General features: G+C 64.8%; 1 protein-coding gene across 1 annotated transcript in view; it reads left to right on the top strand.

Annotated features, from left to right (window-relative positions):
• Nucleotides 1-391: 391 nt before the first annotated feature.
• The window catches only part of CARMIL3 (capping protein regulator and myosin 1 linker 3), a gene marked incomplete at its 5' end in the record, with an annotated part of 32,824 nt that continues 9,646 nt past the window's right edge, over nucleotides 392-23,569 (top strand). Inside the window, 27 exons of the mRNA XM_030542749.1 lie at nucleotides 392-486; nucleotides 1,295-1,345; nucleotides 2,181-2,240; nucleotides 4,164-4,285; nucleotides 5,580-5,659; nucleotides 5,765-5,835; nucleotides 7,359-7,432; nucleotides 8,913-8,988; nucleotides 9,943-10,031; nucleotides 12,777-12,871; nucleotides 13,531-13,617; nucleotides 13,753-13,862; nucleotides 14,470-14,547; nucleotides 14,696-14,772; nucleotides 15,042-15,146; nucleotides 16,343-16,412; nucleotides 16,753-16,834; nucleotides 16,939-17,035; nucleotides 18,056-18,110; nucleotides 18,239-18,411; nucleotides 19,051-19,119; nucleotides 20,193-20,286; nucleotides 20,914-21,012; nucleotides 21,273-21,404; nucleotides 22,212-22,325; nucleotides 22,617-22,792; nucleotides 22,925-23,012. Of these exons, the coding sequence (XP_030398609.1) occupies nucleotides 392-486; nucleotides 1,295-1,345; nucleotides 2,181-2,240; nucleotides 4,164-4,285; nucleotides 5,580-5,659; nucleotides 5,765-5,835; nucleotides 7,359-7,432; nucleotides 8,913-8,988; nucleotides 9,943-10,031; nucleotides 12,777-12,871; nucleotides 13,531-13,617; nucleotides 13,753-13,862; nucleotides 14,470-14,547; nucleotides 14,696-14,772; nucleotides 15,042-15,146; nucleotides 16,343-16,412; nucleotides 16,753-16,834; nucleotides 16,939-17,035; nucleotides 18,056-18,110; nucleotides 18,239-18,411; nucleotides 19,051-19,119; nucleotides 20,193-20,286; nucleotides 20,914-21,012; nucleotides 21,273-21,404; nucleotides 22,212-22,325; nucleotides 22,617-22,792; nucleotides 22,925-23,012 (2,519 nt within the window). The remainder of the gene's footprint in view (nucleotides 487-1,294; nucleotides 1,346-2,180; nucleotides 2,241-4,163; nucleotides 4,286-5,579; nucleotides 5,660-5,764; nucleotides 5,836-7,358; nucleotides 7,433-8,912; nucleotides 8,989-9,942; nucleotides 10,032-12,776; nucleotides 12,872-13,530; nucleotides 13,618-13,752; nucleotides 13,863-14,469; nucleotides 14,548-14,695; nucleotides 14,773-15,041; nucleotides 15,147-16,342; nucleotides 16,413-16,752; nucleotides 16,835-16,938; nucleotides 17,036-18,055; nucleotides 18,111-18,238; nucleotides 18,412-19,050; nucleotides 19,120-20,192; nucleotides 20,287-20,913; nucleotides 21,013-21,272; nucleotides 21,405-22,211; nucleotides 22,326-22,616; nucleotides 22,793-22,924; nucleotides 23,013-23,569) is intronic.

The raw sequence follows: 23,569 nt of genomic DNA on the forward strand, positions 1-23,569 counted from the left end.
CCCCACCCTGCTCCCTTCAGCCCAGCGCCCCCGCTGCCCCCCACCCCGCTCCCTGCAGCCCAGCGCCCCCTGCTGCCCCCACCCTGCTGCCTCCACCCCACTCTCTGCAACCCAGCGCCCCCTACTGCCCCCCACCCCGCTCCCTGCAGCCCAGTGCCCCCTGCTGCCGCCCACCCTGCTGCCTCCACCCCACTTTCTGCAACCCAGCACCCCCTGCTGCCCCCCACCCTGCTCCCTGCAGCCCAGCGCCCCCACTGTCCCCGCTCCCTGTGGCATGGTGCCCCCTGCTGCAGACCTTATTGCGGGGGCTGGGAGGTGAATTGCGTGGTCCCACCCTGCTGGGGACGGGGCTGGGGGGCCACCCAGCGTTGATCCCCTCCCCCCTTTGCAGACAGCATTCGCAAGGTCCTGAGCCGCCCGCCCAACCCTCTGCTGCTGAAGGTGAAGCTTGAAACCAAGCCTAGGAAGTTTGAGGATCGTGTGTTGGTGAGTTACTGGCTGGGGGGGGTGTCTCTCCCTCCCTCTCCTGGGCTGCAGGGAGTGTGGGGGTCACTGGGGGTCACTGGGCTACAGGGAGTGTGGGGTGCACTGGGCTGCAGGGAGTGGGGTGGGGGGCAGCAGGGGATGCTGGGCTGCAGAGAGTGAGGAGTCACTGGGGGGCTCTGGGCTGCAGGGAGCAGGGTGGGGGGTAGCAGGGGGCACTGGGCTGCAGGGAGTGAGGGGTCACTGGGGGTCACTGGGCTGCAGGGAGCGGGGCAGGGAGCAGCAGGGGGCGCTGGGCTGCAGGGAGTGAGGGGTCACTGGGGGTCCCCCCCCAGCCCTGCCGGTGCCCCTCACTCCTGACCTGCAGCCCCTGCCAACCCAGCCCTGCCCCCCCAGCCTGGCAGTGCCCCTCACTCCCCACCTGCAGCCCCCTGCCAGCCCAGCCCCCCCCCAGCCCTGCTGGTGCCCCTCACTCCTGACCTGCAGCCCCTGCCAATCCAGCCCTGCCCCCCCAGCCTGGCAGTGCCCCTCACTCCCCACCTGCAGCCCCCTGCCAGCCCAGCCCCCCCCAGCCCTGCTGGTGCCCCTCACTCCTGACCTGCAGCCCCTGCCAACCCAGCCCTGCCCCCTCCCCACTGGTGCCCCTCACTCTGGACCTGCAGCCCCCCCAGACCCTCTTTCCATGAGTCACCCCAGAAGCTTTGATGTCGTTCTCCCCAGGGCTGACTGCGCTCTGAGCCCTGTGGCGGGGGGGTGGGGAATCAAGGCGTCTCCCCGCACTCGTTTCACGGGGGCTGCTTGCTCCCCACAGGTACTGACGGCCTGGCGGCTCCACGTCTTCGGGCTGAAAGTGCCGGCCAAGGTGAGTGTGAGACGCACGTGGGGCCCGGCCAGCAGGGACACGGGGACACGGGGACAGGCACACAAACATGGACACACACTCATGGACACTTGCACAAACACAGACACACAAACACACTGACACACACACACTCATGGACACTCGCACAAACACAGACACACAAACACACTGACACACACACACACTCATGGACACTCGCACAAACACAGACACACAAACACACTGACACACACACACTCATGGACACTCGCACAAACACAGACACACAAACACACCGACACACACACACTCATGGACACTCGCACAAACACAGACACACAAACACACTGACACACACACACTCATGGACACTCGCACAAACACAGGACACACAAACACACCGACACACACACACTCATGGACACTCGCACAAACACAGACACACAAACACACCGACACACACACACTCATGGACACTCGCACAAACACAGACACACAAACACACTGACACACACACTCATGGACACTCGCACAAACACAGACACACAAACACACTGACACACACACTCATGGACACTCGCACAAACACAGACACACAAACACACTGACACACACACACTCATGGACACTCGCACAAACACAGACACACAAACACACCGACACACACACACTCATGGACACTTGCACAAACACAGACACACAAACACACTGACACACACACACACACTCATGGACACTCGCACAAACACAAACACACTGGCACACACACACACTCATGGACACTCGCACAAACACAAACACACTGACACACACACACACACACACACACACACTCATTTCTCCCGTCTCTCCCCAGGTCGAAAGCTCCTTCAATGTCTTGGAAATTCGAACATTAAACACAATAAACCACTGCCAGGTAAGTGCCCCCCGGCCCAAAGACAGCTCCCCCTGCTGCCCCCCCTGCTATTACTGCCCCCCCCGCCCTGGGACAGTGCCCCCTGCTGGCCCCTCCACCCTGTGTCCCCCCCGCTGTTACTGCCCCCTCCACCCAGGGACAGCGCCCCCTGCTGGCCCTCCGCCCTGTGTCCCTCCCCCGCTGTTACTGCCCCCCCCGCCCTGGGACAGCGCCCCCTGCTGGCCCCTCCACCCTGTGTCCCCCCCGCTGTTACTGCCTCCTCCACCCAGGGACAGCGCACCCTGCTGGCCCCTCCACCCTGTGTCCCCCCCCCGCTGTTACTGCCTCCTCCACCCAGGGACAGTGCCCCCTGCTGGCCCCTCCACCCTGTGTCCCCCCCGCTGTTACTGCCTCCTCCACCCAGGGACAGTGCCCCCTGCTGGCCCCTCCACCCTGTGTACCCCCCGCTGTTACTGCTCCCTCCACCCAGGGACAGCGCCCCCTGCTGGCCCCCCCGCCCTGTGTCCCCCCCATTGTTACTGCCCCCCCTGCCCAGGGACAGCACCCCCTGCTGGCCCCTCACTCTGTGTCCCCCCCATTGTTACTACCCCCCCTGCCCAGGGACAGCACCCCCTGCTGGCCCCTCACTCTGTGTCCCCCCCATTGTTACTACCCCCCCTGCCCAGGGACAGCGCCCCCTGCTGGCCCCTCCGCCCTGTGTCCCTCCCCTGCTGTTACTGCCCCCCCCCCGCCCAGGGACAGCGCCCCCTGCTGGCCCTCCGCCCTGTGTCCCTCCCCTGCTGTTACTGCCCCCCCCCGCCCAGGGACAGTGCCCCCTGCTGGCCCCTCCGCCCTGTGTCCCCCTTGCTGTTACTGCCCCCTCCACCCAGGGACAGTGCCCCCTGCTGGCCCCCCCGCCCTGTGTCCCCCCCATTGTTACTGCCCCCCCCTGCCCAGGGACAGCACCCCCTGCTGGCCCCCCACTCTGTGTCCCCCCCATTGTTACTGCCCCCCCTGCCCAGGGACAGCACCCCCTGCTGGCCCCTCCGCCCTGTGTCCCCCTTGCTGTTACTGCCCCCCCCCTGCCCAGGGACAGCACCCCCTGCTGGCCCCCCACTCTGTGTCCCCCCCATTGTTACTGCCCCCCCTGCCCAGGGACAGCGCCCCCTGCTGGCCCCTCCGCCCTGTGTCCCTCCCCTGCTGTTACTGCCCCCCCCGCCCAGGGACAGTGCCCCCTGCTGGCCCCTCCGCCCTGTGTCCCTCCCCTGCTGTTACTGCCCCCCCCGCCCAGGGACAGTGCCCCCTGCTGGCCCCCCGCCCTGTGTCCCCCCCGCTGTTACTACCCCCCCCGGCCTGGGGACAGTGCCCCCTGCTGGCCCCCCGCCCTGTGTCCCCCTTGCTGTTACTGCCCCCTCCACCCAGGGACAGTGCCCCCTGCTGGCCCCCCACTCTGTGTCCCCCCCATTGTTACTGCCCCCCCTGCCCAGGGACAGCGCCCCCTGCTGGCCCCTCCGCCCTGTGTCCCCCCCCGCTGTTACTGCCCCCCCCGCCCAGGGACAGTGCCCCCTGCTGGCCCCTCCACCCTGTGTCCCCCCCATTGTTACTGCCCCCCCCCGCCCTGGGACAGTGCCCCCTGCTGGCCCCTCCGCTCTGTGTCCCCCCCCGCTGTTACTGCCCCCCCGGCCTGGGGACAGTGCCCCCTGCTGGCCCCTCCGCCCTGTGTCCCCCCCGCTGTTACTGCCCCCCCCGGCCTGGGGACAGTGCCCCCTGCTGGCCCTCCCCCCCATGCTCTTGGGTAGTGGTGGGGAGTTGATCAGCTCTTAGCAATGGGAATAATTTGCGTTTGGTGAGAAATGTTCTCATTGTCTTCCCCCCTCCCGATTCCCCCCTGGTCCCCGCCCCCACCCCCCAATCTCCCCCCGTCTCCCGGCCCCCGTCTCTCAGATCCTGGTGGACACGGAGAAAGCCACCTACAGCTTCAAATTCCCCAGCCCGGCCAGCGCCGAGCAGGTCACCCAGCACGTCAACGCGGCTCTCGGCAAGATCTTCCCCAGCCCCACGGCGGGGTGAGTGCGCCCCGGAGAGGGGGGGGCAGCATGAGGCGTTGGGCTGCAGGGAGGGAGGGGTCACTGGGGGGCTCTGGGGTGCAGGGAGTGAGGGGTCACTGGGGGCGCTGAGCTGCAGGGAGTGAGGGGTCACTGGGGGCGCTGGGCTGCAGGGAGTGAGGGGGTCACTGGGCTGCAGGGAGTGTGGGGTGCACTGGAGGTCACTGGGCTGCAGGGAGTGGGGTGGGGGGCAGCAGGGGACGCTGGGCTGCAGAGAGTGAGGAGTCACTGGGGGGCTCTGGGCTGCAGGGAGCAGGGTGGGGGGTAGCAGGGGGCACTGGGCTGCGGGGAGCAGGGCAGGGGCAATAGGGGGCGCTGGGCTGCAGGGAGTGAGGGGGGCGCTGGGCTGCACAGAGCCAGGCAGCGGCAGCAGGGGGCGCTGGGCTGCAGGGAGTGAGGGGTCACTGGGGGTCACTGGGCTGCAGGGAGCGGGGCGGGGGGCAGCAGGGGATGCTGGGTTGCAGGGAGTGGGGTGGGGTTGCAGGGGGCGCTGGGCTGCAGGGAGTGGGGTGGGGGGTAGCATGGGGCACTGGGCTGCAGGGAGTGAGGGGTCACTGGGGGTCACTGGGCTGCAGGGAGCGGGGCGGGGGGCAGCAGGGGGCGCTGGGCTGCAGGGAGTGAGGGGGTCACTGGGGGTCACTGGGCTGCAGGGAGCGGGGTGGGGGGCAGCAGGGGATGCTGGGTTGCAGGGAGTGGGGTGGGGTTGCAGGGGGCGCTGGGCTGCAGGGAGTGAGGGGTCACTGGGGGTCACTGGGCTGCAGGGAGTGGGGTGGGGGGTAGCAGGGGGCACTGGGCTGCAGGGAGTGAGGGGTCACTGGGGGTCACTGGGCTGCAGGGAGTGGGGCGGGGGGCAGCAGGGGGCACTGGGCTGCAGGGAGTGAGGGGGTCACTGGGGGTCACTGGGCTGCAGGGAGCGGGGCGGGGGGCAGCAGGGGGCACTGGGCTGCAGGGAGTGAAGGGGTCACTGGGCTGCAGGGAGCGGGGTGGGGGGCAGCAGGGGATGCTGGGTTGCAGGGAGTGGGGTGGGGGTAGCAGGGGGCACTGGGCTGCAGGGAGTGAGGGGTCACTGGGGGTCACTGGGCTGCAGGGAGCGGGGCGGGGGGTAGCAGGGGGCACTGGGCTGCAGGGAGTGAGGGGGTCACTGGGGGTCACTGGGCTGCAGGGAGCGGGGCGGGGGGCAGCAGGGGGCACTGGGCTGCAGGGAGCGGGGGAGGGGATAGAACCCAGGCATCCTGACATCGTGCCTCCCCCACAGCTGTCTGAGGACCCCTGAGACCCCCCGGGACACGTCCCCCAACTCCGAGAGTTCAACTTCCACCAGCCACAGCATCTGCGGTGAGTGGGGGGGGGAGAATGTGGGGGAGGGGACTGGGGGGCGGGGAGGGGGCCAGGGGAGCCCCCCCACACTGATGTCGGTGGCTTTCTCTGTCTCCCTGGCAGGGGGGTTCTCCGAGACCTACGCCGCCCTCTGCGACTACAACGGGCTGTGCTGCCGGGAGGAGGTGCAGTGGGTAGGTATGGGGGGCTGGGGATGAGGGGGTAGGGGGAGGGGAGGGCAGAGGAGGTGCAGTGGGTAGGTATGGGGGGGCTGGGGGTGAGGGGGCAGGGGGAGGGGAAGGCGGAGGAGGTGCAGTGGGTAGGTATGGGGGGGCTGGGGGTTGGGGGGTAGGGGAGGGGAGGGCAGAGGAGGTGCAGTGGGTAGGTATGGGGGGGCTGGTGGTGTGGGGGGCAGGGGGAGAGGAGGGCAGAGGAGGTGCAGTGGGTAGGTATGGGGGGGCTGGGGGTTGGGGGCTAGGGGGAGGGGAGGGCAGAGGAGGTGCAGTGGGTAGGTATGGGGGGGCTGGAGGTGTGGGGGGCAGGGGGAGGGGAGGGCGGAGGAGGTGCAGTGGGTAGGTATGGGGGGCTGGAGGTGTGGGGGCAGGGGGAGGGGAGGGCAGAGGAGGTGCAGTGGGTAGGTATGGGGGGGCTGGAGGTGTGGGGGCAGGGGGAGGGGAGGGCGGAGGAGGTGCAGTGGGTAGGTATGGGGGGGCTGGAGGTGTGGGGGCAGGGGGAGGGGAGGGCAGAGGAGGTGCAGTGGGTAGGTATGGGGGGGCTGGGGGTTGGGGGGTAGGGGAGGAGAGGGCAGAGGAGGTGCAGTGGGTAGGTATGGGGGGGCTGGGGGTTGGGGGGTAGAGGAGGGGAGGGCAGAGGAGGTGCAGTGGGTAGGTATGGGGGGGCTGGGGGTTGGGGGGTAGGGGAGGGGAGGGCAGAGGAGGTGCAGTGGGTAGGTATGGGGGGGCTGGGGGTTGGGGGGTAGGGGAGGGGAGGGCAGAGGAGGTGCAGTGGGTAGGTATGGGGGGGCTGGGGGTTGGGGGGTAGGGGAGGGGAGGGCAGAGGAGGTGAAGTGGGTAGGTATGGGGGGGCTGGAGGTGTGGGGGCAGGGGGAGGGGAGAGCAGAGGAGGTGCAGTGGGTAGGTATGGGGGGGCTGGGGGTGAGGGGGCAGGGGGAGGGGAGGGCAGAGGAGGTGCAGTGAGTAGATATTGGGGGCTGGAGGTGTGGGGGGCAGGGGGAGGGGAAGGCGGAGGAGGTGCAGTGGGTAGGTATGGGGGGGCTGGGGGTTGGGGGGTAGGGGAGGGGAGGGCAGAGGAGGTGCAGTGGGTAGGTATGGGGGGCTGGGGGTTGGGGGGCAGGGGGAGGGGAGGGCAGAGGAGGTGCAGTGGGTAGGTATGGGGGGCCTGGAGGTGTGGGGGGCAGGGGGAGGGGAGGGCAGAGGAGGTGCAGTGGGTAGGTATGGGGGGCCTGGAGGTGTGGGAGGCAGGGGGAGGGGAGGGCAGAGGAGGTGCAGTGGGTAGGTATGGGGGGGCTGGATGTTGGGGGGCAGGAGGAGGGGAGGGAGGAGGAAATGCAGTGGGTAGGATGGGGTGGGGGGAAAGGAAGGCGGAGGAGGGGCTGGAGGAGGCAGTGGGGGAGAAGGGGCGGGTCCCCTTGCCCAGGGCTCTTGGGTGGGGACATGGGTCCCCCCATTTCTCTCATCCTCCTTCCCCCCATTTCCAGGATGTCGACACCATCTACCACTCGGCTGACAACCGGGAATTCAACCTGTTGGACTTCAGCCACTTGGAAAGCCGGTGAGGGACTCCCCGATGTCCCCTGTACCCCGATAACCCAGCACCCCAATACCACATAACCCGATACCCCTGTACCCTGATAACCCTGCACCCCAATACCACATAACTCGATACCCCTGTACCCTGATAACCCTGCACCCCAATACCACATAACTCGATACCCCTGTACCCTGATAACCCTGCACCCCAATACCACATAACCCGATACCCCTGTACCCTGATAACCCTGAACACCAATACCACATAACCCGATACCCCTGTACCCTGATAACCCTGCACCCCAATACCACATAACCCGATACCCCTGTACCCTGATAACCCTGAACACCAATACCACATAACTCGATACCCCTGTACCCTGATAACCCTGCACCCCAATACCACATAACCCGATACCCCTGTACCCCGATAACCCTGAACACCAATACCACATAACCCGATACCCCTGTACCCTGATAACCCTGAACACCAATACCACATAACCCGATACCCCTGTACCCTGATAACCCTGCACCCCAATACCACATAACCTGATACCCCTGTACCCCTATAACCCTTCACCCCAATTCCCCTATTCCCTGATTCCCCCTGTACCCATTCCACCTGCACCTGCAAAATCTGGAATCCCACCCACCTGTACCCCGACTCACCTGCACCCCAATACACTGCACCCCATCCCAGCACCCCCTGAAATAGTACCAATATTCCCTTCCGAGGTATGCTGTGCCCCAATGCCCCCTGTACTCTTATACTCCTGGGCCCACACCCCCATACCTCATGCCTCAATACCCCTGCACCCCTAGAAACCAGCACCCCAACCCACCTTTACTCTGACACCTCATACGCTGGTACCCTGTACCCCAATACCTGTGCTCTAGTACCCTGCACCCAGATACCCTGTATCCTGATACCCCAATAGCCAGTACGCCAACCCACCTTTACCCCAATACACTGTACCAGGTGCCCACATACCCTGATACCCCCTACCCCAATATTCCTGCACCCTGATATCCCTGTACTCTGACACCCTGCACCCCCAAAAACTGGTAGTCCAACCCACCTGTACATCAATACCCCCAGACCCACAAAAATTGTACCCCACCCTGCCTGTATCCCAATACCCCTTTCCAGCACCCCAATAGTCCTGTACCCCAATACCCTCTGCACCTCCAAAAATCCAGTTCTCCAACCCCCCGTGCCCTCAATACCCACTGCCAGCACCACAATAGCCCATGTACCCGTGTTCCAGTACCCCGTACCCCCCAAACCTAGCCCAACCCCCCAATACTTCCTGAACCTCTGAAACCCATCTATACCCCCAAACCCACCTGGCAGTACCCCAATACCCTGCATCCCCACAGACACCCCAGCCCCTCTTCTCCCCATCAGACCCTCCTGGGGCACTCCTCCCCCATCAGCGCGGTGGGGGTGCTGGCAGATGTGGGGGCACTCACCCCCTTCCCCGTGACTCTCCCCGTAGGGACCTGGCCTTGATCGTCGCTGCCCTCGCCTACAACCCTTGGTTCACGCGGCTGCACTGCAAGGACCTGAGGCTGGTAGGTACCCCCTAAAACCCACCCCTGTGCCCCCAAAAGCTGCCCCTGGACCCCAAAACCCACCCCTAGACCACCAAACCCACCCTGTCCCCAAACCCAACCTGTGCCCGCAAACATGCCCCTGGGCCCCAAAATCCCTCCCCTGGGCCCCCAAACATGTCCCTGTGCCCCAAAACCCGCCCTTGGATCCCAAAACCCACCCCTTGACTCAAAGTTTCCTGGACACAATCTCCACTGGATGCTCAAATTCCTCTGAACCCCAAATCCTGCCCCTCTATGCCCTGAAACATTCCCCTGCACCCCAAAACATCTCCTGGTCCCCAACCCCCTCCTCCACTATGCCCGATATCCCACCCTGGCACCCCAAAACCCTGCCCCAAAATCCCATCCCCAACCCCCCTGCATCCCAAAACCCTGGTCTGTGCCCCAAAAGCCACCCTGCACCCAGAAACCCTCCTCTACATCCCCAAACTCTATCTGTACCCCAAAATTCCCTTCTGCACCCCCAAATCCCATCCCTCTGAAGCCAAAACCCTCCTCTATACCCTGAAACTTTCTTGTCTCATATCTCTGTACCCCCAAATCCCCTGCACTCCAGAACACTTGTCTGTGCCCTGAAACATTCTCCTGCACCCCACAACCCACCATCAATCCCAAACCCCTTCTCTACCCATGAAAATACTCTGTACACCCAAATCCCTCCTCCTCTATGCCCACAAACTGCCCTGCACCCCAAAACTTCCTCAGCCCTCAATTCATCCCCTGCAGCCCCAAAACCGCACAGAACCCCCAAACCACCCAGGAATCACCCTGCCCCCCAAACCATCCCCTGCACCCCCAGAATTTCCCCCATAGGGACTCCAGGGGGCTATGCCTCCCCAGCACCCCCTGTTGCTTGGCCGGGGGGTCCCCGCATCTCTCCCCTGCGCTCTCTGTCTCCTTCCATCTCCCCAGAGCTCCGAGGTCGCCGAGCAGGTTCTGCACACGCTCAGCAAGTCCCATCACCTGGAGGAGCTGGTGCTGGACAACGTGGGGTTAAAAACGTGAGTGAGCCCCCCAAAAACTCCCGCTACCCTCTAGGGGGCGCCGGCTCCCACCTGGCCCCAGGGCCCTGAACGGGGCACGCGGCCCGTCCCCTCTAGGGGGCAGCGGCTCCCACCCAGCCCCAGGGCAGGGAAAGGGGCGCGCGGCCCGTCCCCTCTAGGGGGCAGCGGCTCCCACCCGGCCCCAGCGCCCTGAACGGGGCGCGCGGCCCGTCCCCTCTAGGGGGCGCCGGCTCCCACCCAGCCCCGGGGCAGGGAAAGGGGCACGCGGCCCGTCCCCTCTAGGGGGCAGCGGCTCCCACCCGGCCCCAGGGCCCTGAACGGGCCACGCGGCCCGTCCCCTCTAGGGGGCGGCGGCTCCCACCCAGCCCCGGGGCCCTGAACGGGGCACGCGGCCCGTCCCCTCTAGGGGGCGCCGGCTCCCACCCAGCCCCGGGGCAGGGAAAGGGGCAGGCGTCCCATCTCCTCTAGGGGGCACCGGCTCCCACTCAGCCCCAGGGTGGGGAACGGGGCGCGCGGCCTGTCCCCTCTAGGGGGCGCTGGCTCCCACCCGGCCTCAGGGTGCTGAATGGGGCGTGCGGCCCGTCCCCTCTAGGGGGCATCGGCTCCCACTCGGCCCCAGGGCGGGGAACGGGGCGCGCAGCCCGTCCCCTCTAGGGGGCGGCGGCTCCCACCCAGCCCCGGGGCAGGGAAAGGGGCGCGGGGCCTGTCCCCTCTAGGGGGCGGCGGCTCCCACCCGGCCCCAGGGTGGGGAACGGGGCGCGCGGCCTGTCCCCTCTAGGGGGCGCTGGCTCCCGCCCGGCCTCAGGGTGCTGAATGGGGCGTGCGGCCCGTCCCCTCTAGGGGGCACCGGCTCCCACTCAGCCCCAGGGTGGGGAACGGGGCGCGCGGCCTGTCCCCTCTAGGGGGCGGCGGCTCCCACCCAGCCCCGGGGCAGGGAAAGGGGCGCGGGGCCTGTCCCCTCTAGGGGGCGCCGGCTCCCGCCCGGCCCCAGGGCGTGGAACAGGATGCAGGGCCTGTCCCCTCTAGGGGGCGCCGGCTCCCGCCCGGCCCCAGGACGTGGAACAGGATGCAGGGCCTGTCCCCTCTAGGGGGCGCTGGCTCCCACCCGGCCTCAGGGCGGGGAACGGGGCGCAGGGCCCGTCCTCTCTAGGGGTCATCGGCTCCCACCCGGCCCCAGGGTGGGGAACAGGGCGCGGGGCCCGTCCCCTCTAGGGGGCGCCGGCTCCCACCCGGCCCCAGGGCGTGGAACAGGATGCAGGGCCCGTCCCCTCTAGGGGGCGCCGGCTCCCACCCGGCCCCAGGGTGGGGAACGGGGCGCGCGGCCTGTCCCCTCTAGGGGGCGCTGGCTCCCGCCCGGCCTCAGGGTGCTGAATGGGGCGTGCGGCCCATCCCCTCTAGGGGGCATCGGCTCCCACTCGGCCCCAGGGCGGGGAACGGGGCGCGCAGCCCGTCCCCTCTAGGGGGCGGCGGCTCCCACCCAGCCCCGGGGCAGGGAAAGGGGCGCGGGGCCTGTCCCCTCTAGGGGGCGCTGGCTCCCGCCCGGCCCCAGGGCGGGGAACAGGATGCAGGGCCTGTCCCCTCTAGGGGGCGCCGGCTCCCACCCGGCCTCAGGGCGGGGAACGGGGCGCAGGGCCCGTCCTCTCTAGGGGTCATCGGCTCCCACCCGGCCCCAGGGTGGGGAACAGGGCGCGGGGCCCGTCCCCTCTAGGGGGCGCCGGCTCCCGCCCGGCCCCAGGGCGTGGAACAGGATGCAGGGCCCGTCCCCTCTAGGGGGCGCCGACTCCCACCCAGCCCCAGGGCGGGGAACGGGGCTCAGGGCCCGTCCCCTCTAGGGGGCGCCGGCTCCCACCCGGCCCCAGGGCGGGGAACGGGGCGCAGGGCCCGTCCCCTCTAGGGGGCACCGACTCCCACCCGGCCCCAGGGTGGGGAACGGGGCGCGCGGCCTGTCCCCTCTAGGGGGCGCTGGCTCCTGCCCGGCCTCAGGGTGCTGAATGGGGCGTGCGGCCCGTCCCCTCTAGGGGGCACCGGCTCCCACTCAGCCCCAGGGTGGGGAACGGGGCGCGCGGCCTGTCCCCTCTAGGGGGCGGCGGCTCCCACCCAGCCCCGGGGCAGGGAAAGGGGCGTGGGGCCTGTCCCCTCTAGGGGGCGCCGGCTCCCGCCCGGCCCCAGGGCGTGGAACAGGATGCAGGGCCTGTCCCCTCTAGGGGGCGCCGGCTCCCACCTGGCCTCAGGGCGGGGAACGGGGCGCAGGGCCCGTCCCCTCTAGGGGGCGCCGGCTCCCGCCCGGCCCCAGGGCGTGGAACAGGATGCAGGGCCTGTCCCCTCTAGGGGGCACCGGCTCCCACCCGGCCCCAGGGTGGGGAACAGGGCGCGGGGCCCGTCCCCTCTAGGGGGCGCCGGCTCCCGCCCGGCCCCAGGGCGTGGAACAGGATGCAGGGCCCGTCCCCTCTAGGGGGCGCTGGCTCCCGGCCGGCCCCAGGGCGTGGAACAGGATGCAGGGCCTGTCCCCTCTAGGGGGCGCCGACTCCCACCCGGCCCCAGGGCGGGGAACGGGGTGCAGGGCTCGTCCCCTCTAGGGGGCGCCGGCTCCCACCCGGCCCCAGGGTGGGGAACGGGGCACGGGGCACAGCCCCTCTAGGGGGCGCCGGCTCTGATCTGACCCCAGGATGGGGACTGGCTGGGTTGGGGGAGGGGCTGGGGTTCAGGGTTCAGGGCATCACCCCCCGACTCTCTCTGGCGCAGGGACTTCGCGCTCAAACTGACCTACGCTCTGGGAGACAACCCCGGCTCAGCCCTGCACAGCCTGGTGCTGTCACACAACCAGATTGAAGACAAAGGTGGGGACCCCCCAGTGCCCCCCAGTGTCCCCCAGTAGCCTCCAGTCTCCCCCAGCACCATCCAATGTCTCCACAGTGTCCTCCAGCACCTGACACCCCCCAGCACCCCCAAGTGTTCCCCCAGCACCTTCAATGACCCCCCAGTATCCCCTAGCGCCGGACGCCCCCCAGCACCCCCAATATCCGCCCAGTATCCCCTAGTGCCGGACACACCCCAGCACCTCCAATGTCCCCCCAGTATCCCCGAGCCCCCCATTACCCTCAGTGTCCTCCAGTGCCAGACACCCGCCAGCTCTCCCCAATGCACCCCAGCACCCCCCAGTGTTCCCCCAGCACCTCCAATGTCCCCCCAGTATCCCCGAGCCCCCCATTACCCTCAGTGTTCTCCAGTGCCAGACACCCGCCAGCTCTCCCCAATGCACCCCAGCACCCCCCAGTGTTCCCCCAGCACCTCCAATGTCCCCCCCAGTATCCCCTAGCGCTGGACACCCCCCAGCACCCCCCAATGTCCTGCCAGATCTTGACAACTTTCAGCACCCCCAATATCCCCCCAGGCCCCAGTACACACCCCCCCATGTCCTCCCCCTGTCCTGCCCCCATCTTTGCTCTCACCCCCTCCCGGATTCCCCTAATCTCTTCCCTCTCCCTCCCCTGTGCAGGTCTCATCTCCCTGAGCCAGCAATTCCTCTACTTCCCCAAGGGGCTGCGGCAGCTCGGGCTCTGCAGGACTGGGGTCACCCCGAAAGGTAGCGGGGGGCTGGGGGGAGGGGAGATCTGTGGGCACAATGGGGGAGGAAGAAGCTCTCCAACCAGAGGGGCAGGGTGGGGGATGGGCAGGGGGTCCCAGCTCCCCCCACTCACCTCCCTCCGTCCCCTCCCAGGGCTGGCTGGGCTCTGTCAGACCCTGGGGGCCAACCCGGCCTTCAGCAGCTCCCTGCAGCACCTGGACCTCAGCAAGAACCCTGGGCTGCTGGGTGGCGAGGAGGCCAACGTGAGTGACAGCAGGGGGCGCCGTGGGGCAGGGAGGTGGGAGTGGGGCAGGGGGCGCCGTGGGGCAGGGAGGTGGGAGCTGGGCAGCGGGCGCCATGGGGCAGGGAGGTGGGAGTGGGGCAGGGGGCGCCGTGGGACAGGGAGGTGGTTGGCTGAGCAGGGGGCGCCGTGGGGCAGGGAGGTGGGAGTGGGGCAGGGGGCGCCGTGGGGCAGGGAGGTGGGAGCTGGGCAGCGGGCGCCATGGGGCAGGGAGGTGGGAGTGGGGCAGGGGGCGCTGTGGGGCAGGGAGATGGGAGCTGGGCAGCGGGCGCCGTGGGGCAGGGAGGTGGGAGTGGGGCAGGGGGCGCCGTGGGGCAGGGAGGTGGGAGCTGGGCAGCGGGCACCATGGGGCAGGGAAGTGGGAGTGGGGCAGGGGGCGCCATGGGACAGGGAGGTGGGAGGCTGAGCAGGGGGCGCCATGGGGCAGGGAGTGGGGCAGGGGCACCATGGGGCAGGGAGGTGGGAGTGGGGCAGGGGGCGCCATGGGGCAGGGAGCGGGGGCTCTGTGGGGCACACACACACCCCCCATCTCCGTCCGTCGCCCCATTTCGTTCCCTCTCTCCCCGCAGGGTTTCTATTCCTTCCTGGCCCAGCCCAACGCCCTCGTCCGCCTCGAGCTGTCCGGCACCGACTGCGCCGTCGACGTGGTGAGGGGCGACCAGCCGGGGGCGCCGGGGGGAGCGGGGCAGTAGCCTTGGCTGGGGCGAGGGGCCTCCCGGATATCCCAGCCTCGCCCTGCAGGGGCCGTTGTGGGGAGCGGGGGGTTCGATCCCTTTCTCTCTCTGTCCCCCCCAGTTATTCGGGGCGCTGCTGCATGGATGTTGCACTCGGCTTAGCTACCTCAACCTCTCCCGGAACACCTTCTCGCACAGGTGAGTGTTGGGGTCCCCTGCCCCCCTATTTCCTAGCTGTGGAATCCCCATCATGTAAGCTCCTCCCCTGCACCCCAAGTTCCCAGCTGCAGGGTCCCCATTACAGAGACCCCTCCTCTGCCTCCTGCACCCCAATTTCCCAGCGAGGGGGATCCCAATTAGACTGACCCCCCCATGCCTCCTTGCGCACCCTTTCCACAGGGATCAGGGTCCCTCTGGGGCAGGCCCCCCCTTAATTCTGGGGGCTCCCGGCCTGTCTCCGTCTCTAGGAAAGCCAAGGACTCCCAGCTGTCCTTCAAGCAATTCTTCTCTAGCGCCTACGCGCTGAACCACGTCAGCCTGTCGGGCACGAAAATGCCCCTGGACGCCTTGAGGTGAGTGTGTGTGTGTGTCCCTGTGCCCCTTGCTGGTGGGGATGGGCCCTTCCCTCTGTGTGTGTGTGTGTGTGTGTGTGTGTGTGTGTGTGTGTGTGTGTGCGCCCCCTGCTGGTGGGGATGGGCCCTTCCCTCTGTGTGTGTGTGTGTGTGTCCCTGTGCCCCTTGCTGGTGGGGATGGGCCCTTCCCTGTGTGTGTGTGTGTGTGTGTGTGTGTGTGTCCGTGTCCCTGTGCCCCTTGCTGGTGGGGATGGGCCCTTCCCTGTGTGTATGTGTGTGTGTGTGTGTGTGTGTGTGTGTGTGTGTGTCCCTGCGCCCCCTGCTGGTGGGGATGGGCCCTGACCTCTGTGTGTGTGTGTGTGTGTGTGTGTGTGTGTGTCCCTGCGCCCCCTGCTGGTGGGGATGGGCCCTTCCCTGTGTGTGTGTGTGTGTGTGTGTGTGTGTGTGTGTCCCTGTGCCCCTTGCTGGTGGGGATGGGCCCTGCCCTGTGTGTGTGTGTGTCTGCGCCCCCTGCTGGTGGGGATGGGCCCTGCCCTGTGTGTGTGTGTGTGTGTGTGTGTGTGTCCCTGCGCCCCCTGCTGGTGGGGATGGGCCCTGCCCTGTGTGTGTGTGTGTGTCCCTGCGCCCCCTGCTGGTGGGGATGAGCCCTGCCCTCTGTGTGCGTGTGCGTGTGCGTGTGTGTGTGTGTGTGTGAGTCCCTATGCCCCCTGCTGGTGGGGATGGGCCCTGCCCTCTGTGTGTGTGTGTGTGTGTGTGTGTGTGTGTGTGTCCCTGTGCCCCCTGCTGGTGGGGATGGGCCCTGCCCTCTGTGTGTGTGTGTGTGTGTGTGTGTGTGTGTGTGTGTGTGTCCCTGCGCCCCCTGCTGGTGGGGATGGGCCCTACCGTGTATGTGTATGTGTGTGCATGTGTGTGTCTGTGTGTGTGTCCCTATGCCCCCTGCAGGTGGGGATGGACCCTACCGTGTATGTGTGTGTGTGTGCGCGTGTGTGTGTGTGTCCCTACATCCCCTGCTGGTGGGGATGGGTCCTGCCCTGTGTGTGTGTGTGTGTGTGTGTGTGTGTGTGTGTGTGTGTGTCCCTGCGCCCCCTGCTGGTGGGGATGGGCCCTGCCCTGTGCCCTGCACCCCCTGCTCACTGTGTGTTGGGGAGGCTAGTGGGAGTCACCCCCTCTGACCCCATTAACCCCATGTTCCCCAGGTCTCTATTCCAGGGTCTCTCGGCCAACACCCACCTGAGTGACATTCACTTGGACTTGAGCGGCTGCGAGGTGAGGGGGGGCCAGGAGGGGGCTGTGCGTTGTGAGGGGGAGAGTGGAGGGGCTTTGTTATGCTTGGTGGGGGAGGGGCCGTCTGTTAATTCTTTCTTTACTTCCCCATCTCGTTCTCTCGTTATTTCTCATTCCCTCGTTCTTTCCCTCCCCATCTCAGTCCCTCATTCTTTTGCCATCTCATTCTCCCGTTCTTTCCCTCCGATCTCGTTCTCTCATTCTCCCTCACCTGTCTTCTTCCCTCATTCTTTCCCTCCCAGCGTTGTTTCCTTGTTCTTTCAATCGTTCCTTCTTTCCCTCCTCCACTCTCTCATTCACTCTCTCTCTCTCTCTCTCCCAGCTGCGCTCGCTGGGGGCTCAGGTCCTGCAGGAGCAGCTCCTGGGGGTCACTGCCGTGGGGAGCCTAGACATCTCCGACAACGGTGAGTCTGTCCACCTGCCCTCGAGTCCCTGCATCCCTGCCCTGGGGGAGGGGACAGTATCTCAGCTCCCCCTGACGTTCCTCTTCTCCCACCACTTGCTCCAGGTTTTGACTCCGATTTGCTGACACTGGTCCCTGCTCTGGGCAAGAACAAATCCCTCAGACACCTTTGGCTGGGCAAGAACTTCAGCGTCAAGTCCCGGTGGGTGAACACTTCTGTCATCCACCTTCTGTCTCATCTCGTTCACCCCCACCTCCCTGGGAGAGAGAAGTCCTTGAGGAGCATCTTCTAAACCTATTTTCCTCCGAGCTCACCTTTTCTAGTGAGGAGTTGTGCTCCATCGGACCCAGTCTGGACTCATTGGATGGATGCTGGGTTCCATGGGACCCTTTCTAGACCCACTGGATGGGCACTGGCTCCCTGAGAACCATTTGAGACCCATTAGAAGGTCATTGGACCCCATATACCCACTGGATGGATGTTGGGCTCCATGTGAACCATTCTAGACTCAGTGGATGGGCAATGAACCCATGGGACCCACTCTACACCCTTTATATGGGCATTGGGCTCCATGGGACCCATTTTAGACTCATTGGATGGGTGCTGGGCTCCATTACAAGCTTCTAGACCCACTGGATGAGCATTGGTGCCTAATGGGAACCATTCTAGACCAATTAGACTATGCTGCAAACATCTGACAGAAATGGAGAATAGAGGAAGTAGAAAAGCTATCTAGAACCTCCCCAGCTGGGTGACCTAGAAAGCTGGCCAAGAGGTTTTGCATCTCTGATTAGGTTGCCGTTATGCAGTCCAATTATACAGAACCCACCAAGCCTAGAGCATGGAAGGAAATGATACAGCATGGATGACCTAGAAGACTAGCCAAGCAATGTTATGAGTCTACTGAGTTTGACTCTGTAGAACCCAATTATCCAGGACATGCTCAGTCTAGAACATGGGGAAAGAGTCTAGAATGTGTCACCTAGAACACTAGCCTAGCAATGGTGCAACTCTGCTGAGGTGGGTGCTGTAGAGTCCAGCAATCCAGAACCCACCCAACTTAGAACATGAAGGGAAGGGCTCTAGAATAAGTGTCCTAGAACAATTAGCATGTTCCTGTTTAGCTTATAGCCAAGTCAGTGGTTGGGCTGGTGAATTTACCTCCCAGCCTCGTCCCACCCCTCTGGGCACTTATGCCTGGCTTCTGTGTTCTCTCTCCAGGACGCTGGAGGACATACTTCACAAGATTGTACAGCTGATTCAGGAGGAAGATTGTGTGAGTCTGTCCTTCATGAAAAGTGAAATTTGCTCAAAGGCAGGGGGCTGTGGATCGGGATTGAGGGGAACTAGCAGAGTTGAGGTGGGGCAGGGGATACCAGGGCTGACTTCCCTCTCTCCCCCCAGTCCCTGCAGTCTCTCTCTGTGTCCGACTCACGGTTAAAGTCTCGGACCAGCATCCTCATCAATGCCCTTGGCAGTAATACCTGCTTGAGCAAGGTGGACCTGAGTGGGAACGGCATGGAGGACCTGGGGGCCAAGATGCTGTCCAAAGCCTTGCAGATCAACAGCACCCTCCGGTGGGGGCTCCTGGAAGGAAGGGGACCCTGGGGTGCAGCAGGAGGTCGCATCAGGGGGACTGGGTGGGGGAGGGGGTCTCATGGAGGGGATTGGGGTTGGGGGAGGAAGTAAGATCCGAGCGGGGGAAGTGAGTGCAGATTGAGGGGGTGGGGTAGCGGGGCTCTCAGTGGCAGGAGAGTGGGGGGATTGGGGCTGGTGTGAGGGGGTCTCATTGGGTGGGCCAGGAGAGGGTGTCCCATTGGAGGATTTGCAGGGGGATTGGGACTTGTGGGGTCCTGTCAGGGGAAGTGGGGGGATTTGGGGGTTGGGAGAGAGGCTACCATTGGGCAGGAACAGAGATTGGAGTGGGGAGGGGAGAACTGAGGGGAAGGATCCCATGGGACTAGGAAGCACAGAACAGGATACGGAAGAGGGGCTCTGTTGGAGGGAGGAAGGGAGGAGAGAGCTATTGGTGGGAACAGCAGAAGAGGGGGGTCTCTGTTGGAGAATATGGGGAAGGGGGTTCCACTGGAAAGGAGGAGGGTGGACAGTTTGTGTTAGCCAAGGCAGGGAACAGGGTCTCATCTGGTGTGTCATCACAGTGTGGGGCTAGAAGGACCCCAATGTTGGGTGACCCAGCCTGGATCTCCCCTTTGCAGGAGCATCGCCTGGGACCGGAACAACACAACGGCACTTGGCTTCCATGACGTCGCCCGAGCCCTGGAGAAGTGAGTCTGGAGGGGGACTTCCTGGTTGAGTGTCAGCCCCTGACATCCCGGGGTGCCCCCCAACCTGCACCTCATCCTCGGTCTGCATGCTTAGCATTGATAACAAGTGTAATTTCTCCGGTCTTTAATGCCTGCTTGCTGCTTAATTATTTGTAATTCATTTTTACTGGGGACGTGTGTGGACTAGCAGAGTTGCCTGGATGGTTTTGAGTTGAGTTGGGGAGTGGATTGGTTGTGCTGAGTTGAGGCCGTTAGGTTGTTGAGTAGGTGATTGGGTTGTTTGAGTGGATTACTGGTGCATTTGTTGGGTGGATGGGTTACTGAATGGGCTGGGTTGGGTTGGGTTATTGGTTCAGTTCAGTCGGCTTGGGTTACTGATTGAATAGAGTCGGGTTAGATTGAGTTGGACTGGATTATTACTTGCATAGAGTTGGGTTAGGTTGGGCTGAGTTGGTTTGGGTTCTTGGTTGGGTTACGTTGGTTGAGTTGGATTGAATTAGTGATTAAGTAGAGTTGGGTTGGATTGAGTTTTTGGTTGGGTGGAGTTGGCTTGGGGTCTTGGTTGGGTGGAGTTGGCTTGGAGTCTTGGTTGAGTGGAGTTGGGTTGAGGTCTTGGTTGAGTGGAGTTGAGTTGGGTTCTTGGTTGGGTGAAGTGGTGTTAGGTCCTTGGTTGGGTGCAGTTGGCTTGGGTTCTTGGTTGGGTGGAGTTAGGTTGGGTCTTTGGTTGGGTGCAGTTGGCTTGGGTCCTTGGTTGGGTGGAGTTGAGTTGGGTTATTGGAAGGGGCATTGGAGTGGTGGGTTGTTTGGGTTGGGTTGGAATGGCTGGATGATACGAGGGTGGTGGACAATGTCTGGGATAATGAGCAGACAAGAACTTGGTTGGAGGGTGACTGGAGGAGGAACAGGGGATGATAATGGGGAGACGGGGTTTGTGATAACAGTGGGAGGAGGAGGTTAGATAACTGGGAGGAAGTGAGACCATAACTCTGACAGATGTGAAGGGTAAGTCCCTGGGTATCTGGGGGCCCTTTCCCAACACCTCCTCCCATTTAACCTCACACCCCTCCCTACAGCAACTACACCCTGAAGTACATGTCCTTCCCCATGAGCGACATTACAGCCGCTTACCGCAGTGCCCCAGAGAGGACGAACGAGGTGTGGCAGAAGGTGGGTAGAGCCCGGAGCCCTCGGGGCTCGGTTGGAGGGGGTGGGGGTGTGATGAAGTGGGAATGTTCTTAATGTTTTTTCTGAATACTGCGTGGGTGCCTCAATTTCCCGTATGCAGTTAGTAAGCATCTAGGTGGGGGGATAAAGGGGTGTGACTGGTGCAGAGCCCTAGGGGGCGGGTGTGATGGTGTCTGCACAAGAATGGCCGACGCCCGGTCTCCTGGTAGCTGATGGCCTGGGCCCTCCCCGGCAAGGTGCCCAGTGACGGTGTTGGAGAACAGAGGGGTCAGGTGGCTCCTGGCCTGGGAAAGGGACAAAGGCAGATGGGGGGCTGGAGAGTTTCAGTTTGGAGCTGGCTGGGGAAATGGAGGGGGGCCAAGACCTGGGGTCTGGCCTCCCTGCCCCCCAAGATGAACCTGACTTAGGGGTCCGGTGTCCGTACCTACAAGCTCTGTTCTACGCTGTGTTCCTGCCATCTAATAAACCTCTGTGTTACTGGCTGGCTGGGAGTCACGGTAAATTGCAGGATGTGGGGGGTACAGGCCCCTGACTCCCCCACACTCCGTGACAGGGAGGATCCCAAGGGGGCTCTCATCTGCTTCTCTCTCTTCCCTCCCCTCCCCCCAGATCCAATGGTGCCTCCTCCGAAATGGCCATTCCCAGAAGTTCTCCCAGGAGCAGGCATTCCGACTCCAGCAGGGGATCGGCACCAGCAGCGCCGAGCAAGTAAACGTTCCCATCTCCCCGTACCGCCCACCACGGGCAGGGGGGCTGGCTGGCTCAGGGGAGTGGGGAATGGGACACAGGGCCTTTCCCCTCTAGGGGGCGCCAGCTCCCACCTGGCCCCAGGGTGAAACTGGCTGGCTCAGGGAGGCCAGGAATGGGACACGGGGCCTTTCCCCTCTAGGGGGCGCTGGTTTTGATCTGGCCCCAGGGCGGGGGTCTCGGCTGGCTCTGGGGGTTTTGCGAATAGCCCTGTCCCCCAGCAGATGATCAGACGGCTGTGCCTGCGGGTTCAGGAGGAGGTGAGGGCTCTGCACAGCTGCCCTGCCGATACCGTCCAGGAGGAGGTGCTCTACGCTCGGGAGCTCATGAAGGAGGCCAAGAACTCGCGGGCGGTGAGACAGACCCCTCCGTCTGGGCCCTGCCCATTCCCTCCATCCCCAGCCCTCTCTGTCCGTCCCCTGTTCCTCCCTCCCATCTGATCCCATCCCCTTCCCCTCGGTCTCACTTTCCGCCTGCCTTTCTTCTTTGTCTCTCCTTTCCCCAGATGTTCCCCACATCTGTACGCAGCACCCCTGTCTGAACACTGGCTCCTCTAGCTTAGGCCACATCCAGTCCTGCTGGCCCAGACAGTAGCTCTCCAGATGTTACCGCAGCTGTATCCCGTGTCCCTGACACTGCCTCTGCAGATGTTGACACAACTGGCTCTTCCATCGCCAGATACAAACTACCACCCCAGATGATGCTACGACTGCACCCTCTGGTGGCCACTGTCTGCACAGCTGGATCCTCCATCTCTGGCCCAGTCACTGTCACCAGATGTTGCCACAGCGGTACTCCATATCTTTGGCTAAACACTCTTTCTGCAGATGTCGACACATCTGGACCTTCTATCCTCAGCCAGAAACGAGAGCCCCCCCCAGATGTTGCCACCACTGTAGCCTCTATCCCTGGCCCAGAAACAAGCTCTCCAGATGTTGTCAGGTCTGGATCCTCTATCCCCAGCCACAGCGGTATCCTCTGTCCCTCGTGGGACACAGCCTCCCCCAGTGTTGCCACAGCTGTACACAGCTGGATCCTCCATCCCTGGCCTAGGAACAAACTCCCCAAATAATGCCATAGCTGCACACTGTAGCCCCTCCCCCCACGCACACCTGTCCCTGTTCACCCCGCCCCCCTGTGTACGCTCTCTCTCCCCCCAGCTGTTCCCCAGCCTCTACGAACTGGGACACATCTTGGCGAGCGACGGGCCCGTCCGACAGCGGCTGGAGTCTGTGGCCAATGAGGTCTCCAAGGCCGTGGACAAGGAGCTGCAGGTGATGAGCCGGGGTCCTTGGGTCTCCCTGGGGGGGTTGGGAGATTCAGTATGGGAGTACCCCAGGTCTCACTTGTGGGGCTGAGGGGCTCAGTTTGGGGGGACACTGGGTCTCACTGAGAGGCTTGGGGGACCCTGAGTCTCATTAGGAGGGTTGGGGGCTCAGTTTGGGGGGACCCCAGGTCTTATGTGTTACTAAGGGAGCTCAGTGTGGGGGGCCCAGCTCTGGGGCACTTGGGGGTGACTTGGTGTATCGAGGGAACCCCTTTCTGACCAGCGGGGTCCCTTCCAGGTGATCCTGGAGTCCATGGTGACACTGACCCAGGAGCTCTGCCCCAGGGCCATGCAGGCGGCCGAGGGCCACAACAAGATGCTGGGGGCCGTGTCGGAGCGGGTGACTGTCCCCCGCAACTTCATCCGGGGGGCACTGCTGGAGCAGGCCGGGCAGGACATCCAGAACAAGCTGAAGTGAGTCGTGGAGTGGGGACAGGGGCAGGCGTGGGAGCTGTGGGGGGAGGGGCAGTGTGCGTATGGGGGGTCCCCAAGGAGGGCTTGGGGGGGCTGCCCAGTCTCTGACCCCCCTCCCCCATTTGTCCCCAGCGAGGTGAAGTTGTCTGTGGTGACGTATCTCACCAACTCCATCGTGGAGGAGCTGCTGGAGGAGCTGTACAACACCCACAAGATCCTGGTGAGCCCCCCCAGTGACCCCGGCTCCCCAATGAACCCCCAGCCCCCCAGTCACCCCCAGCCTGCCGCAGTGACTCTGGCCCCCCAATGACCCCCCAGCCCCCAGTCACCCCCAGCCCCCCCAGTCACCCCCAGCCTGCCGCAGTGACCCTGGCCCCCCAATGACCCCCCAACCCCCAGTCACCCCCAGCCCCCCCAGTCACCCCCAGCCTGCCACAGTGACCCTGGCCCCCCAATGACCCCCCAGCCCCCAGTCACCCCCAGCCCCCCCAGTCACCCCCAGCCTGCCGCAGTGACCCTGGCTCCCCAATGAGCCTCTAGCCCCCCAGTCACCCCCAGCCCCCCCAGTCACCCCCAGCCTGCCACAGTGACCCCAGCTCCCCAATGAACCCCCAGCCCCCCAGTCACCCCCAGCCTGCCACAGTGACCCTGGCCCCCCATTGACCCCCCAGCCCCCAGTCACCCCCAGCCCCCCAGTCACCCCCAGCCTGCCGCAGTGACCCTGGCCCCCCAATGACCCCCCAACCCCCAGTCACCCCCAGCCCCCCCAGTCACCCC

The sequence above is a fragment of the Gopherus evgoodei genome, unplaced genomic scaffold (genome assembly GCF_007399415.2).
Source record: "Gopherus evgoodei ecotype Sinaloan lineage unplaced genomic scaffold, rGopEvg1_v1.p scaffold_122_arrow_ctg1, whole genome shotgun sequence".
Taxonomy (NCBI): Eukaryota; Metazoa; Chordata; order Testudines; family Testudinidae; genus Gopherus; species Gopherus evgoodei.